The 16,240-nt window shown below is 45.3% G+C and overlaps 1 protein-coding gene across 1 annotated transcript in view; it reads right to left on the bottom strand.

The window, feature by feature from the left end:
- Positions 1–16,240, bottom strand: part of KCNN3 (potassium calcium-activated channel subfamily N member 3) — a 526,431-nt gene that overhangs the window by 226,057 nt on the left and 284,134 nt on the right. The window contains exon 2 of the mRNA XM_078671377.1: positions 11,867–11,962. Coding sequence (XP_078527503.1) covers positions 11,867–11,962 — 96 coding nt within the window. The remainder of the gene's footprint in view (positions 1–11,866; positions 11,963–16,240) is intronic.

The raw sequence follows: 16,240 nt of genomic DNA, 5'->3' as shown, positions 1-16,240 counted from the left end.
CATGCATCATCTCAAACCTCTTATACTTTTCAGATCTCCCAAGCAAGCCTTTCAAAACTTTTCCTTCATGTATCCCTCCTAGACTCATCCCATACCTCATCTATCTCCCTAATCCACTTCTAAAGACTCTCCGTCCCCCAATTCTCTCCTTTACTCATCCCAAACCTCCTCTTACTGCTATGATCACAAAAATAAACACTTGGTAGACCCTTCCCGCTTCTGTCCCTCCACTTTCCGTTTCAATCTAACTAACAGACTCACATGTCCACAGCTCAAATTAATTTCATATTTCCCGATACTATTTCACCACTAATCCTTTTTGGGTTCCAGAGTAGTGGACTACTCTCCGAAAAGAACTCATCGCCTCATCAGGGGTAGTAAGCGAAATGCAGAATCAAGCACAAAAGAATAGAGCAGTGTTGGCCCTAGAACAACCTCACTTGAGTTAGTGTTTGAAGAATCAATTTATAGTGCTCAACCCCTTGTGGTTTCACTGCCCAGTAACCAAAATACATGTATAAGAAATTCCATTAGAGAGGTAACACTTAAGGTATTTACGATCTCAGTCTCAAGGTAGAGATTAGTTCATGATAGAATCTCACAAATTCTTATTTTTTCTCTCAATCACATAAGAGGAGGGAACCATACCATTTCCGTTAATAACCTCTTTATTAGTGTTTCATCAATATTTAGGACATCTGCCCAGCCAACGCATTTTGTCCTGTAAAGGACTTCCTCGGGGATCATATGGACATGAGATATCAAATAGTAGTGGGTTCCCAGTGAAATCAGGACAATTAGGAAGTTTTCTCTCCCAAGTGGGGCCTGCAGCGTAGTGCAGTGTTGCATGTGTCTGCTCAGTTGCCATATAATGATGTATCATGTGATGGGGTAAAGTACTAACTATTGATGAAACACTAATAAAGACGCTATTACTGGAAATCATTTGGCTTCCTCCTCTTATGTGGATTGTAAAAGAAAACAAGCATTGAAAATGCAATAGGTCTCGCAATAGAAGAGTTTGACCTTTTGGTGTTGCAAATGTAAAACTTTTTTTTTAAATCTACCAAATGTTAAATTAATAGCATTAGTAAAGTTACATGTTTAGTTTTGTCCTTGTTTACATGTATTTGATGTGCAAACTTACAATTTTGTGTAAAATGTTATAAATAAAGGATAGTGACCTAATGTTGTTTCTAATTTTTAATGCTAAAACGTTTTACATGTAAAAAAGTACTAAACTAAACATGTAAATTACCTAAAGCTATAAAGTTAACATTTGGTTGAATTATAACTATTCATTTTACAAAAAACAAAAGTAAGTCAGGTAAATAAAATGCACGGCTAGGATGGGATCAGATTACAATGTATGTATGAGCATAAACATCTTTGCTATGCAGCAGCACAAGTGGGCAAATATCGGTATGCAACCATACTAAGCGCGCTGAGACGTGCACCTACACTCCAACGTGCACACTGGGTAACATAGGTCTGGAATGTCAGTGTGGCATATCCTAACACCAGCACACACATTGTGAAAGAGGAGACGTATTATCTTTGCTGGTGAAAGTACATAAAGTGCATAAAGCGCAATGAAGAAGGTGGTACGGATGTCAAAACGGGAAGATGAACAAGAGAAAACCATGGAACTGTGCATGCATCTTCTATACTTTAACTGCACGTTAATGCACACACCGGGACAGGTCTCATGGAAAGGTTGGTGGTTTTTTTAGCGTTTTATATAGCGCAAACTTGACTCAAAGGTATAGAGTATCAGAGAGCTTTACATAGCACCAGTAACGTTACATGAGGCACATTCATTTTTATTAGGCGCGGGGAGATTAAGTGATTTGCCCAGAATCACAGGCTGTTGCGCGTCCTTGCCGAGATGTGTTCATTCCTGCAGATGTGTATTCTGTAAACACGGCTCATTCTGTGAGGCCGAGGCTGCTGCAGAGAAGTCTGGATTTGTTGATCGCGCCAAGACACACACATGAATGAACCGATGAGCTTACGGGTTGACAGACACACCACCGGCACAAGCTAGATCCTCAAAGAGCTGAACACACACACACAGATGAAGACAGGTAATCAGCGTGAAGGTGCGACTCACGGAAACAGACACAATAAACAGACCATTCTCTAGACGTGAAAAGGAAACAGAGGCACATGGAGACACGCACAACACATGGGCAAACAGGTAAGTGTGAGTGACAGAGAAATGACGCTGCAAACGGACCCAGCGACACAGAGATATACTTTAAGCACACAGCAGACAATATAAGTAAAAGCCAGTGCGCACTGACAGATACATTAAAACAGACACAGTGACTCACAGCGATACACACAGACACCAAGATTGGGGAAGCATGGCTACTGATGAGATTGCTTAAGGGTGGTCGTTAATTAAAGTCGCTGTCACTTGCGTTTGCTCTGCCTGTGATGCACACACACCACTTGTTACACACAAGGCGCAGCTCTACCAAGAGTGGATGGTGAGGAGAACGTAGTGTAATACAGCTGTAGCAGCGTCACATCAGCATGTACATGTGTGCTGAGAACCCCAAAGCTGCGTGTGGAGGGCTCCTAACGTGCAGCGGAAAGAGGGAAAGACCAAATTAAAAAGAAACAGCGACGGAAGGGAAACGTTGCATGCGTACTATTTGTACTTACAACAGTTATAAATGTTTTTAGATACGCTCGCTGATGCCCCATGGCGATGTCTGTGCTGTAGGAGATTAGAACCCACATCCGTCGGTAAGCAACCCAGTGGGCAACTGAGCACCGTGAATGTGATCTGAGGCGGAGTGGGTGCCCGGGCCTCTTGCTGCCTAACTTGATGCACTCGGAAAAGGTGGGGGAAGGGAACCAATGCATTTGTGCTCAAAAGGTGGGAGGGTGAAAGCAACCAATAAAACAAAGGACTGCGTTTGTGCTTAGAGTGTCGGAGGAGGGCTCCTAACGTAAAGCAGAAAGAGGGAAAGCCAAAATTAACAAGAAGAAAATGGAACGATAATTATTTAGAGAAGACATGTCTAAATTGAATGAAAAATATCTTAAGGCTTTTCGAAATCGCTGGATTTGCCATGGCCACGGGCAGAGGTGGAAGGCGAGCCATGGGCAATCAGGAAAATTAACCCAGTCCGCTTATTACCTGCATAGAGCCGCCCAGTGCAACGTATGACTGCACGGCCATCACCACAAAAAAAAGTGTCAAGCAAAAAAATACTTCTTTTATGGTGGAAAATGGGCTAAAAAGAAAAGGAGACACGGCCGGCCGGCCGTGAAACTGAAAGCACGGCCGGCCGGCCATGAAAAAGCCTTTGATGCAGCAGGGGGTAATTAGGGGAGGAGAATGGCTGGGCTGAGGCGGAGCGGGAAGAGCTGCTTGTGGCACCAAGCTGACGATTTGATGCTGTGCACGTGCATTTTAACTAATTGCGCTTGCGCATTGAGTTAAAAGTGCACATGCACTTCATCAAATCACCAGTGAATCGCCAGTGTAGGTAAGCTCTGTTTAAGCCTCTATAGTCTCGCTCTGCCCAATGCGCATGCGCATTGACAGGCTAGACCTAAAAAGGAGAATTTGTAGGATTCTATTATGAACTAATTTTTACCTTGAGACTGAGACTGTAAATACTTTGTGTTCCTTCTCTAATGAAATGTTCAATATAAATGCAGGTACAATTCACATGGCTTACACATCACTTTTGGAGGACTGGTGCAAATAGTTGAAATAAATCATTGACACGCTTGCTTATCCTGAGTGGCCAATTTCTAGTTGTCCAGACTGTAGATCTTAAGCTCCTTTCGTTCTACCTATAATCCTGGTAACCCACCAATGAGTGAGAAATCAGACCTTTGACACTAAAATCAGTGGCTCTAAATAATTTTAGAAGCATGATGACGATTTTTATAGCATAGATGTGAAGGGTCTCAGATTCATATATGAGTACCTCATTAAGGTCACATTTATACTTTCCATTCTGGGACTTGTAGTCCTGTTTTAATAAAGGGGTAAACAGGACTACAAGCCACAGAATGCAAAGTCAAAACCTGTACTAGATAGGCTACACACACATAGGCTGGAAATATTGAGAGGATTCCTGTCTTGAAGTCTATGGACAGCCCTGCCAAGTACCACGCATCAGGCTTTAGGCTAACGCATTTCAGTGAGGTGGTCCGCATCACAGCACTGAAATGCAATATCACGCAGTATAGCACCTCCTCAGTTGTGAAGCCGGAGCGCTGCTATAGTGCACCATACTAAGAAAGCTGCAGTGGCAGCACGCAGAGCGCGCTGCTCCTGGCAGCTTGGGCTGGCTCATCTGCACGCAGCTCTACTAGCTGCTAGTATTCTGTTACAATGTATAACCCAGTACATGCACCCGACACCACGTGGCACATTACATTCACTAACTATCATCAGGAGTCAGTGCCGGGGCTGCCCAATGGCTACTTCCGTTCCCAGCCACCGTGAGTTTGTGAGAACAATCAACTGCGGCGCGAACCGGTAGCATTTTATTATGTTTGCAGTGGGCAATCATGGCACCACACCGGTTATGATTCCATGACCAGACAAGACCAGATACCTTCTGCTGGCAACATGGAAGCACCACTCGCACAGCGACGGTAATTATTAATTAGATTGACCCAAGAACGGATTGACCCAAACCCCCCCCATCACCAGCGGCCAAGCTGAGAGAGCACCGCAGACCGCGGCGGTCGGAGGAGTGGTTGTCCTTAGTCCAGAGCAGTGTCACCAGTTCAGTGTGTGTGCCTGACAGAATCATGCAGTTTACAAATAAACAAGGGAACCTTTGAAATCGAGAGGGACTGAGGGCTTACAAATTGTTTTTAGAGCCAATGGTCCTATTCACAAACAAATGTATAAAGAGTAGTATCCCACAGAACTACACTGCGAACTGTGTAGGTTTTTCCAAATGGACAAATATATGTATTAAACAAAAATTATAAATAAGGTGTGGTGGGGGAAAACGGTGTTGGAACTCAGCAGATTCGCAGACCTCAGGCATTTACTTTCATAGTGAATTCACATATATGTTTTTAAAACAGTCACAATTTAAGAAGCATCTTATGCGCCACACAAATCATAATAAACAAATCTGAGTGAAGATGTAGTTGTCTACGACGTTTCGTTCCTGGCTAGAATAGCGGGATCTTCATCAGGACAGCAAAATATATGCCTGAGAATTGGCCTGTATAAGGCCAGACACTGATACAGAAGGAAGGAAAGTGGTAAGAGAAGCAGGGCACGAGTCAGTGGTACATGCAGGTACACGGAGTCCACCCACTATTTTTACAGGGTGGATGCCGTCCCCCCTGCTAAGAAGTTAGGCCCCAAAGAAATATGTTGAACTTGTCCCAGAATAAGACACAGTGACACGTTAAGCAGCACCTGCATGTTGCCTTCTTTCCATTCCCAGCAGCAACGTGCAAGCAGCGAGGGAGCTTTTTTCACCTCCAGCTGGGCCGAAGTTAAGGGGCCATCAGGCCTCCCTTGTTTCAATATCCTGACTGGGGGCTGCCTGGAAACTCACACTAAAATGTAAATGCCACAGAGGGAAACAAAGGCACTCAGCTTGCTATATCTTCACAGGTACTTATGAGAGGCATGATTTTGCCTTTGTTCTGTCCGTATATAAAAAGAATAACCCTCTTCACGCCGCATATCTTTTTTGCGCATGCAGTCACAACGCGGTTGTAACAACGACCGCGTTGTGACAATGCATACCATTACTCCGCAAGTCGTTACAACGACTTGCGGAGGGGGGGCGCTGGATGTTGGAATAGTAGAATTTACTATTCCAACTCCGGTCTGTGCGGACTTTAGGGAAGGTGTTGAATTTTAAATCCAACACCTTCTCCCTACCTCCGCAAGTTGTTGTAACGACTTACGGAGTAATCGTGTGCATTGTCACAACGCGGTTGTTATAACGACCGCGTTGTGACAGCATGCGGCGTCACGGATGCGGACTGAAGGTGCGTTTCCGTATATAAATGCAGACACTGTAAGACTGTCAGATGGGTTGGTCTGTCTCAGTATTTACACAAATAATTTAAATACCACTATTTTATTTCTTTTATAGCGCAACGTCGTAACGTCATGATGTCATTAGCATACTGTCTTACTTGGTCAGTCCCCCTATTTCTTTTTATAGGACTTGTGTTCTGAAGGGAAGGGACACAGTACAGGGAGCTTAAACTATATATATATTTGAGAAACAGACCTGAAAACAAAAGAACAGCCCAGTCCTGAACACAGTGTTCTCATGACATGGGGTCATCTGGTGACCTTTGAAAAGTGTGTTTTCTCCAGCCTTCCCTTTTCACGTCCACCCACCCCTTTCCTCTTTCCTCCCTCTCTTTTTGTAGGTTTGCTTTTCCTTCGCATCGAGCTGGCAGACGACTCCCCTGGAGCCCAATTCGCTTTTACATCAAACTGTTAAAAAAAGAAATTAAAAAAACCCACTAAAATAGACCCGAGGCCGCCCTGAGAACTGAACTTCAGCGCACTTCCTTGAATCTCAGATGCCAATGTCAGCAAGCAATGCCTGTTACCCGAGGGCTTCAAATCCTCGCCAAACAGACACTTTCCTGTCGACTGTAAAAGGTAGCGGCCCCAGGGAGACTCGACAATTCTGAGGTAAAATCTAACAGGCCCCGTGCTTTGTAATGACAATCAAGTGTGTCAGTGCTTGTTTAACACGCTTAAGACACTGCTTAGCTCTGCAAGGGATTCCCTTTGTCACAGCAGCGAGAAAAAAAAACAACCCTCGAAGATAAATCGTATTTTTGTAAATTAGAAATCTTTCTCGGAGAATCTTTCTGTTGGAGGGGGGCCTGGTGGGTCGATGCATTTACTGTGAGGCGGGGGAGGATTTAGCCACGCGCAGGCAGGAGGAAGGCGGGAAATAGAAAGGCAGGGCAGACAGCTGTTCATTTATTGGACTCTCAATGACAGGCGAGCTGTGAGGATGAGAGAAGGGGCTTTCAGGGAGGCATGCCCATGGCTTTCACTGGGATTTAAAAAGTGGGCGGAAGGTCTCTAAAAGGGGCGTGGCCGGTGTAATTAAAGGTGTGACCTAAACAAACCATGGAAGTCATTTAGGGGCCGCAGGGACCTTGCGACCCCTGACCTCAGAGGCCCCTTGCACTGCCTGTGCGACCCCTGGCCTCAGAGGTGGCAAAATCAGTGCCAGGCACACAAGGGCAGCTCCATTTTCCTTGTTATTTGTCATTTCTTCACTACACTATTAGTGAAGATTTTCTTATCATTCACAATTAGTGTAATTAAGAATGAATTACAATTTGATGGAATATGCCGCCCCTGGCAGCTGAGGTACGTAGAAATTATTTTACATATATATGTGTGCAAGCTTGCGGGTGAGAGTGTGTTTATGTGAGAACAAGTGTGTGTATGAGTAAATGTGTGTGGATGTGAAAGCATGCAGGTATGAGTGAAAGTAAAGGTTAAATGGTGCGTGATGTCACCTCCGCTACCGAGGTAGTGCTCGCGACGGCCGCTGGCCGACGAACGCACAAAATGGGTTAATGTTCCAGATTCCCCCGACGAACGGCCTAGTATAGCCCAAAATGCACTGGGAGAGATGCTCTCGCCGACTTATATTGCTTAAGTAAAGCATCATCGTGTTTCTTTCATGAACTGAATAGCATCTGCAAATCATCGAATTAAAGCAGATTGAACTACTTTGCATTCTCCACGTCTGATCTTTTTGTGATATTGGATTCAGATGTTCAACTGTGGTTCATTAAGTTTACCATTGTTTTGTTTGCTATTATGTATTAACCCCTTTGCTGCGGCGGCAATTCCACCGCAGGGCTAGGGGGGAGGGGGGCCGCGCGGTGCTCCCGTACTCGTGACGGAATCGCTCTATCACGAGCCGCGGGTGGGCTGTGCTTGTGACGGAGCGGTTCCGTCATGGCCCCGCCCGCTCAATAGAACGCGCCGCGCAGGCGCGTAATCAGCGCCGTGCAGGCGCACCGAGCGGGCCGTGACGGAACCGCTCCATCACCAGCACAGCCCACCCAAGGCTCGTGACGGAGAGGTTCCGCCACGAGCATGGGAGGGGTTAATCTTGATAAATGCAATTTCATGTACAGTTATGATTAAGTGACTTGACAGTAGTGCACTTGACATCCTTGGATACTCATCCAGGTTTCACTGTTTACAGGAAGCAGCGCGACATGAAAGAGAGGGGAGAGGCCGTAAGACACAAATGAGAGAGGTAAGCAGAGAAGAAGTAAGAAAAGACTGGGGAAAGGAGTGGATGAAATAAGAAGAGGGGAAAACCCAAGAAAGGAGGGCAAATCGAAGATCTGTGAGAGGAAGGTGTGGCAAAAGGACAAAACACTAGGCGTGGGGTGGGCTGGCGGAGAAAGAAGGAATATTATATTATAAAAGAATGAAAAGGGAGGATTAATAAAGAAATTTGGGTGGAGAGGCTGTGTTTCTTTGTAAGTACATGTCTCAAAAAATGCCCACTTAGACTGGGGAGGAGGAAGTAAAATGCTAGGCTGTGCCTGACAAGTGCCCACTGGCAGCTGGATGGCCCAGTAAACTGATAACCCCCATGCTAACAAAGTGCCATGTTATGAGTTTGATTCCCGCAAGGCAGACTCAACCTTCCATCATCCATAGGTCGATAAACTGAGTATCTTCAAGTGGGCAATAATAAGACCCACTATTTACACCAGTTAGAAATGGCACAAAATAGCAATTTATCACCATAGAAAAGCCAAATTACTAAACTATTATTAACCTTCCCGAGCCCAAACTCCCTTTTAGGAACTGGCCTTGTATGTTACCGACTTTTAGTCTTCACACCATTGGCCTGTTTGGAAAAAAAGGTCTGGGCGCATCTTTTCTAGCTAGTGCGATTAAATCGATCAAAGTGCATATCAATAGAGATACAGGCAACATGTATTTATTTTATTTAGGCTCTATTTATGTTTTTATTTATCTCTCTGATGTCCAGGGAAGTAACTTCTTGTAAAGTCAGTGTTCTCAAATTGGTCAAAAGGTCAAGTGATGTCACTTCCTATAGTGTCAGGTCATATGTAATTTAGAGGGGCCTTGTTCACCACAGGACTTCAAAAGTACTAGGACCAGCCCTGTGTGGTCCTGGTTATTCCAATATAAAATAAGACCTACAAGTCCATGAACGGCAAGTGAAACCTGGATTGGATAAACTACTCACACATGAAACTGGGACACTTGAGAGCTCTACTTCTAGGCAGTGCCTATGAATTTATTGTGCACCTTAGAGCAAGGAGAATGACGGAAGTGCTCACAGGCCAACCCTGGCAAGGACGGGTCTAGCTTGCACCCTCCCCAACACGACTTCTGCAGAAATAACTTATTATCTACATGTCCCCTCCAGCCACGGTTTTGCTGTTTCTATGCTCTGTAATTCATTCATTAAGTTGTTCTATGGTCAACAGAACCCAAGGAACAAAGGCTGGGTTGGCCTTGCCAGGGATGGAACCAGGATCCTGCGGGCCAATGTAGATGCTTGCGATGAACATTTAAGTCACTTAGGGCCAGATGTAGGTAAATATAATTTACCGATTCTAAAATAGAGAATTTTACGGATTCAGTATTTTAGAATCGGTAAATGGTATGTAGCTAATGATTCGGTAAATTTTACCGAATCGGTAAAATTCGGTAAATACCAATTCGGCATTTACCGATTCGGTATTCCCCATTCATTCTTATGTGCCTGGAGGCCCATAGGAATGAATGAGAATTACCGATTCGGTAAATACCGAATCGGTAAAGGGGGTAGACATTCAAGGGTGGCAGGGTGTCACATTGACACCCTGTTGCACCCTTGAATAGTGCTTGGGTGAACATGTGGCACACATACATGCCCTAAGGGCATGTATGTCTGCCAGATGGCAACTGTTAAAAAAACACAAAATTGCTTTTTTAACGGTTTTCGTTATTTACCACCAACTTGTAGTTGGTGGTAAATAACGAATCCTTAAATGTGAAAAGCACTCACTTGAGTGCTTCCTACATTAAGGATTCGGTAATTTACCGAATCGGTATGTTAAGAATTCAGTAATTTACCGATTCCTTAAGTTATCGATTCGGTAAAATACCGAATCCTACAATCATGCCACCTACATTCCAAATGCCAAATACCGGTCGGTAACGGCCGAAATTCGGTAATTTTGGCCGTTACCGACCGATATTGGGTGACCTACATCTAGCCCAAAGTCCTCATGCCAACTTTAAGGTGGCACTGGAAAAAGGCAACCTTCTACCTTTTTACCTTTCCTGATGCATCCAGCAATCTTCCTGGCTGATGCCAGTGCTAACCTCATTTTGTTTTATTGTCACACAGAAACAGATCCCCAGACAAGTAAATGAGAACTTTAATGGTCCACTAATAAGCTACTGGAGAGTGAAGTCAGCTACTGAACCCAGAGGTCAAAGGTTCCATCATCTTCTACCAATCAGAGTGTTGCAGCCATGAACACCAGTGGACATGTTCACAGGCTTCCGTTGTTTAATGGGATCATCACATGGAAGATGTTGAAATACAAGTCAAAGAAGCATCATGCAGAAAGTTCCCAAATGCCTGTCTGAAATACCACCACGGTGTGCACACCACATTTTTTCAACCCCAGCTGCATCACCTACAAAACAATCTGAAACAAAAACCCAGCACACCTGCTGGGAAACTATTTTGGGCAAACAATGCCTAATGACAGGGCAAGTGTGCCATGGGTACTTGTGAAAAAGAGGATTGCAAGTACTGTAAATCGTAAATCTGGTATTTGTAAAGCACAAACTACTCACCCCTACGGGTCTCAAGGCGCTGGGGGCCGCCGTGGAAATTAAGTGATCTATTGCCCAGAGTCACATGGGGCTGAGCTGAGCTGCCACCGGCAATCGAACCATGAGACCTGTGCTCCGAAGTCAGTTACCCTGGCCACTGCGCCACACCTCTCCACTGTAGGGATGCAGCGGGCATCTCAAACCCTGACCCTGGTGCCACAGCACTGCTGCACCGCTAATAGCTATGTCCCAGACAATGCCACACAAGCAGCCAACACATCGCCAAATTGGCAGTGAAGATGAGCAGGAAAAGAGATGATAAGGCATGCCATATCAGATTAGGGCACAATATCTGGGAAACATTCCCATTTTAATTAAAACTGCTCCAACTCTCCTGAGATTCAGAAAGAATCTGAACGCAGAACATTACCAACTTAACCACTTGGCATCCACCGTCCCCCTATCTCGCTGGAAATGTTCCAAAACCCAAATGTTCCAAAGCCCTACACAACACAGGACCAGAATACCTGAACAGCAGTATACACTTTCACCAACCCACGAGACACCTACGCGCTGCTTCGCTCTCGCTCACACACATGCACCGCATCCGCAAAGGCAAACCTGGAGGTCGCACATTCTCCTACACCATACCCAAGGCTTCGAACGACCTTCCTTAACACATCAGAGCCTCCTCCTCACTTCTTGAGGTCTGCAAGAAGATGATGACCTGGCTCTTCAGATAAGCACCTTGGGGGCCCACATCTACACACCTGCCCAAGCACCTGGATACCCTCTCGGGTGATTAGTGCGATATACAAATCAACATAACGTAACATAACATGCTCCATGGAGCCTCCCTCAGTATGTTCACCACCTCCCCAGCTAGGTTTGACCCACACAAATATAATACAAAATGCAAATACCCCCACACAGTAACTTAAAAGTGTGCCTTGGTGCAACTAAGGAACATGGGCTCCCTGTCTCCTGGTGGGGTAAGGAAAAGGAGCTATTATTGTATTTCCAAACTGAACTTACCTGCACCTCCCGGGCATGGTAGGCGACAATGAGGCCCAGAAGGATGACAGTGGATAGGCTGATAAGGCATTTCAAGGCCAGAGAAAACATGGACTCCTGCGAGACAAAAAGAGATTTCATTAGTGGAGCCTCCTCAAGCTTGTTTCATTAGACTTAAATTGCACACCAGCTCAGGTAGACACAGGCTCACCTTCCCTGCTAGTGGTTAAATTAGTTTTACACAAGGCACCTCATATTTTGATACTCAAATTATTACAATTCTAACTCTTCCAAAAGAAACGCTGAGCGCCTGCATGCCTTGAAGGGGATGTATGTCGTTACAACGCATGCTATTACCACGCATGCCTTTACAACGCAGGTTTTACAACGCAAGGCGTTACAACGAGTTGCGTTGGGGGGCGCGGGATAGTGAATAGTTTAATTTACTATTCCAACTCCAGTCCCCGTGGATAGTAGGGAAGGTTTTGGATAGTAAATTAAACTATTACCTATCCTACAGCGCCCTCTAGCGCAAGTCGTTGTAATGACTTGCGTTGTAAATCCTGCGTTGTAAAGGTACTGCGTGGTAAAAGTTGTGTCGTAAAGGATGTTTCCCCTTGAAGGCGTTCTTGGATTGCCACGTGGAAAACCAAATCTTGTCCTTGCCTCTAACACCCTTAGGAGGCTTTAACATACACCCATGTATTAGCCCTATTATATCAGGAAAAGAGAGGAGTACAGAGCTACTAACATCCTACACCACATGGAGCACACCATACAAGGGAAGACACTTAACTCCATATGAGCCAATTTCAATTTAGCCTTCACCGCTGTAGGTGACAGCTTGACAGATCCAGTTAGTACAATTCCAACTTTCAAAGGCAGAGAATTTACTGGCACCATAGACAATTTTTTTTAATCTCAACTTATCAATTAAATTCAGTAAGGGATTTTAATATCATAAAGAGTCATCAAAGTGACCATAATCCACTGAATCTGCCCCCAGCTTTGGAAGAAAGTTCAAGTACCTCCCAAAAGGCTGTACACGTGAACTTGCCAGTGAAGTCTACAGGCCAAGAAAGTAGGCTTAGCTGGAAAATGGTGGTACCTGAGAACTTTCTTTCCAATTTGTTAGGAACATGCAGAAGGGATCTGGACATTGGTTGGGAGGTCACTTTACAACGAGAAGAGATACTGCTGTATTCAATGGGGTCTACATTTAGACCTCACAATGGCTGACTTGTTCGACCTCCAATATGCGTAAGGCCCAAAGTAGCTGGTTCGATAGGAATTGCTCAAAGGCTCGAGGCAATTTGATCAAGGACATAAAGAATACCCCCAAGATACAACACAGAGATAATACAATGTTGTACAAGGTGTAAACTGGCAACTAGGGAGCATAAAAATTGGCTAAAGAGAGAGGCCTGGGATCAGCTAACAGAGGCTAGTGTACTTAGAAATAGCTCCCTTTCCAGGTAAGGAAATGGATCGCCCTAGCTTTGCCTCTAACAACAGACGTTGAGTCAAATCTCACATATACCTGGAAGGCTGGTGAATAATTTTGAAGAGATTTATGGGTCTCATGATAAATCTCCCACATGTAGCAACAAGGGAAAGCCCCGGACAGGTCAAAGATTGAGTTTTGGCTGGAGGAAGGGCATTAATCAATTGATTAAGTCTTCAAATAAAACCCCTGGCCCTGATGGATTTCCTGCTGACTTATATAAATTAGATCCTCAGGCCTAGGCTCCAGGATTAACCCACTCTTTGAATGCCTCACACAAAGTTGGCATTCCCTCATCATGGACCAACTCTGTAATTATTACAGTGTTCAAGAAGGGACAGAAGGATGACTGACGACGCTGTATGCCCGTATCCCTTATCGACTCTGTGGTTAAGGTTATAGGCCCAGTTGTCCTCACTTGGCTCACGGCCTGGGCGGCAGAGAATAATATATTAGCTGACTTACAGTTTGGTTTTAGGCCAGGGCGTAGTACCGTTGATCAATGTCTGGATCTATAAATACCTTCGAGAAAGTACACAGTGGCCCAAGGGTGGTTCCCGCCACATGGCATTTATGGATTTAACCTCTGCATTTATTAGAGCAGGTTAAGGGACATTATGCTCCAATTAGGGGCTGACAAAAACGTTGCATTTTTCCTGCATGTTATGTTATTTTAATTTATTAGCGCTCGAATCACCCCCGAAGGGATATCTCAGCGCGGGGCCAGGACAATACGGACAAGCTGAAAGTGTACCTAAAATAGGTGGGTCTTAAGCACCTTCCTGAAAAGGGAATGATTTTCAGGGATGTATGACACTACAACGCATGCTTTTACCACGCATGCTGTTACAACGCATAGCGCTTTGGGGTGCTGGATAGTGAATAGTTTAATTTACTATTCCAACTCCAGTCCCCGTGGATAGTAGGGAAGGTGTTGGATAGTAAATTAAATCTATTCCCTATCCTAGAGCGCCCCCAGCACAATGCGTTGTAATGACATGCGTTGTAATGGTTGCGTCGTAAAGGCACTGCGTGGTAAAAGTTGCGTTGTAAAGGTTGTTTTCCGATTTTCAGAGAAGTGTCATTGTGAAGGCAAATTATTCCATAGATGAGGGGCATTATTTACACAAGGATCTCACAGCTGCAGTAAGAAATGGTCCTGATGGGAGCTGTACCACTGATTTTAAGGTCAAGAGAGGAGTGGAGCATGGGGTTTCTCGCCCCACTGGTATTCATATACATTAAACAAATGGGACCTACATTATGTGCAGCAAGTTTAGCCATTCCTCGAGTAGGTTCCGATCTCAGTCCCGCCTTTTTGTGAGCCAGTGATGTGGTTCTCAGAGAAAGAACTGCCATTGGACTGCAACATTTGCTTGACTCTTTTGTGACTTCTATGAACAGTTTGGACCCAGGCATTAATTTAAAAAAAATCGCATACCCTATTAGCAAGCTCAAAGCCTACTTAAGTTAGAAAATACTGCATAGCAGTGGCAGGCGGTACATTTTGGAGGGAGGGGGCAAACGGGACACGCACACATACACATAACACTCACAGCCATGCATTCACACGCGGGCACACACAAACACATCCATTCACAACACTCTTTACCAAACATTAATACAGAAAATACTGCATAGCAGTGGCAGGCGGTACATTTTGGAGGGAGGGGGCAAACGGGACACGCACACATACACATAACAATCACAGCCATGCATTCACACGTACGCACACACAAACACATCCATTCACAACACTCTTTACCAAACATTCATACATACACGCACACTAGCCCCAAACATTAATTTAAAAGAAAAAAACTCTTGCCTGTTGCCAGCTCTGGCTCGGGGAATCCAGGAGGCTTGGGACCACTGCCTTCCCTCATTGGCTGACCTAAGGTCAGCCAATGAGGGAGTGCAGCATCCCGGAGTCATCACAGAGTGGGATGGGGTCAGTAAGTCCGCTGACCAGTGATCCGCTGACCAGCGGTCCGCTGTCACTGATTGACACTTGACCCTGGGCGCTTCGGGCTTAAAACTGAAGCACCCTGGTGCGAGGCAACAAGTGACGCTACCCCTCGTCACTGAGAGGAGGGCCTCAGGGACCTTTGCTGAGCTGAGGACGTCACTCCCACAGGAGCGGTGACATCCTCAGCCCAGCAAAGTTCAGCTCAGGTAGACAGGAGTCTGCGCATTTAGCACATGTCTCGCTCCTGGCAGCCTGACCTGAAATGAACAGTGTCTGTCAGGAGGACCTTTGTTCAGCCCGGCAAACACTACTCGTGAGGGGCAAAAGGTGGAGGGGCGAAGCTGCTGCATATACAGCTCTGAAATTGCCCGGATGACTTTTTTTACCTGCCTAGGAGTTCTGTTTGACAGAAAAGGCTCCATGGCCCCGCTCCATGCTCTCAAAAGAAACCTAGAGACAGGACCATCTCAGCTCTTTTTGATTTTTACACCCAGTTGTGGAATAAGTCTGTCCCGGCGCTTAATAACATCTACAAAGCAAAATGCATCTCCACCATTAGTTGCGGCAGTGATGTTTGGGGGCACAGAGATGTGTCAGCGTTGCAAGTAGTGGAGAGAAAATTCCTGAGGCGCTTGATATCGTTACCACAATCGACCCCACTTATGTTTCGCATGAGGAATGAGGTGTGGATACATCACAGATCTGATAGCTTTGTGGCCCATAATCAGATGGTGTTGGAACTGGCACTTTTGGTTGGCTAGAGTGATGCCCCCAACCAGGCAGAACTTACCACTGCCGTCAAGGGCGGGTGATTACACTTGCTGTATAGCCTGTGCTTACCCTTGTGTAGCTTGGCACTGAGCAGTCAGGTTTATCTCAGAGGCAATATGTAAAGCAAAGGCACAGCAGTCACTCAACATAA

The sequence above is a fragment of the Lissotriton helveticus genome, chromosome 12 (genome assembly GCF_964261635.1).
Source record: "Lissotriton helveticus chromosome 12, aLisHel1.1, whole genome shotgun sequence".
In the NCBI taxonomy this organism is placed as follows: Eukaryota; Metazoa; Chordata; class Amphibia; order Caudata; family Salamandridae; genus Lissotriton; species Lissotriton helveticus.
This window is presented reverse-complemented; position numbering and strand designations above follow the sequence as displayed.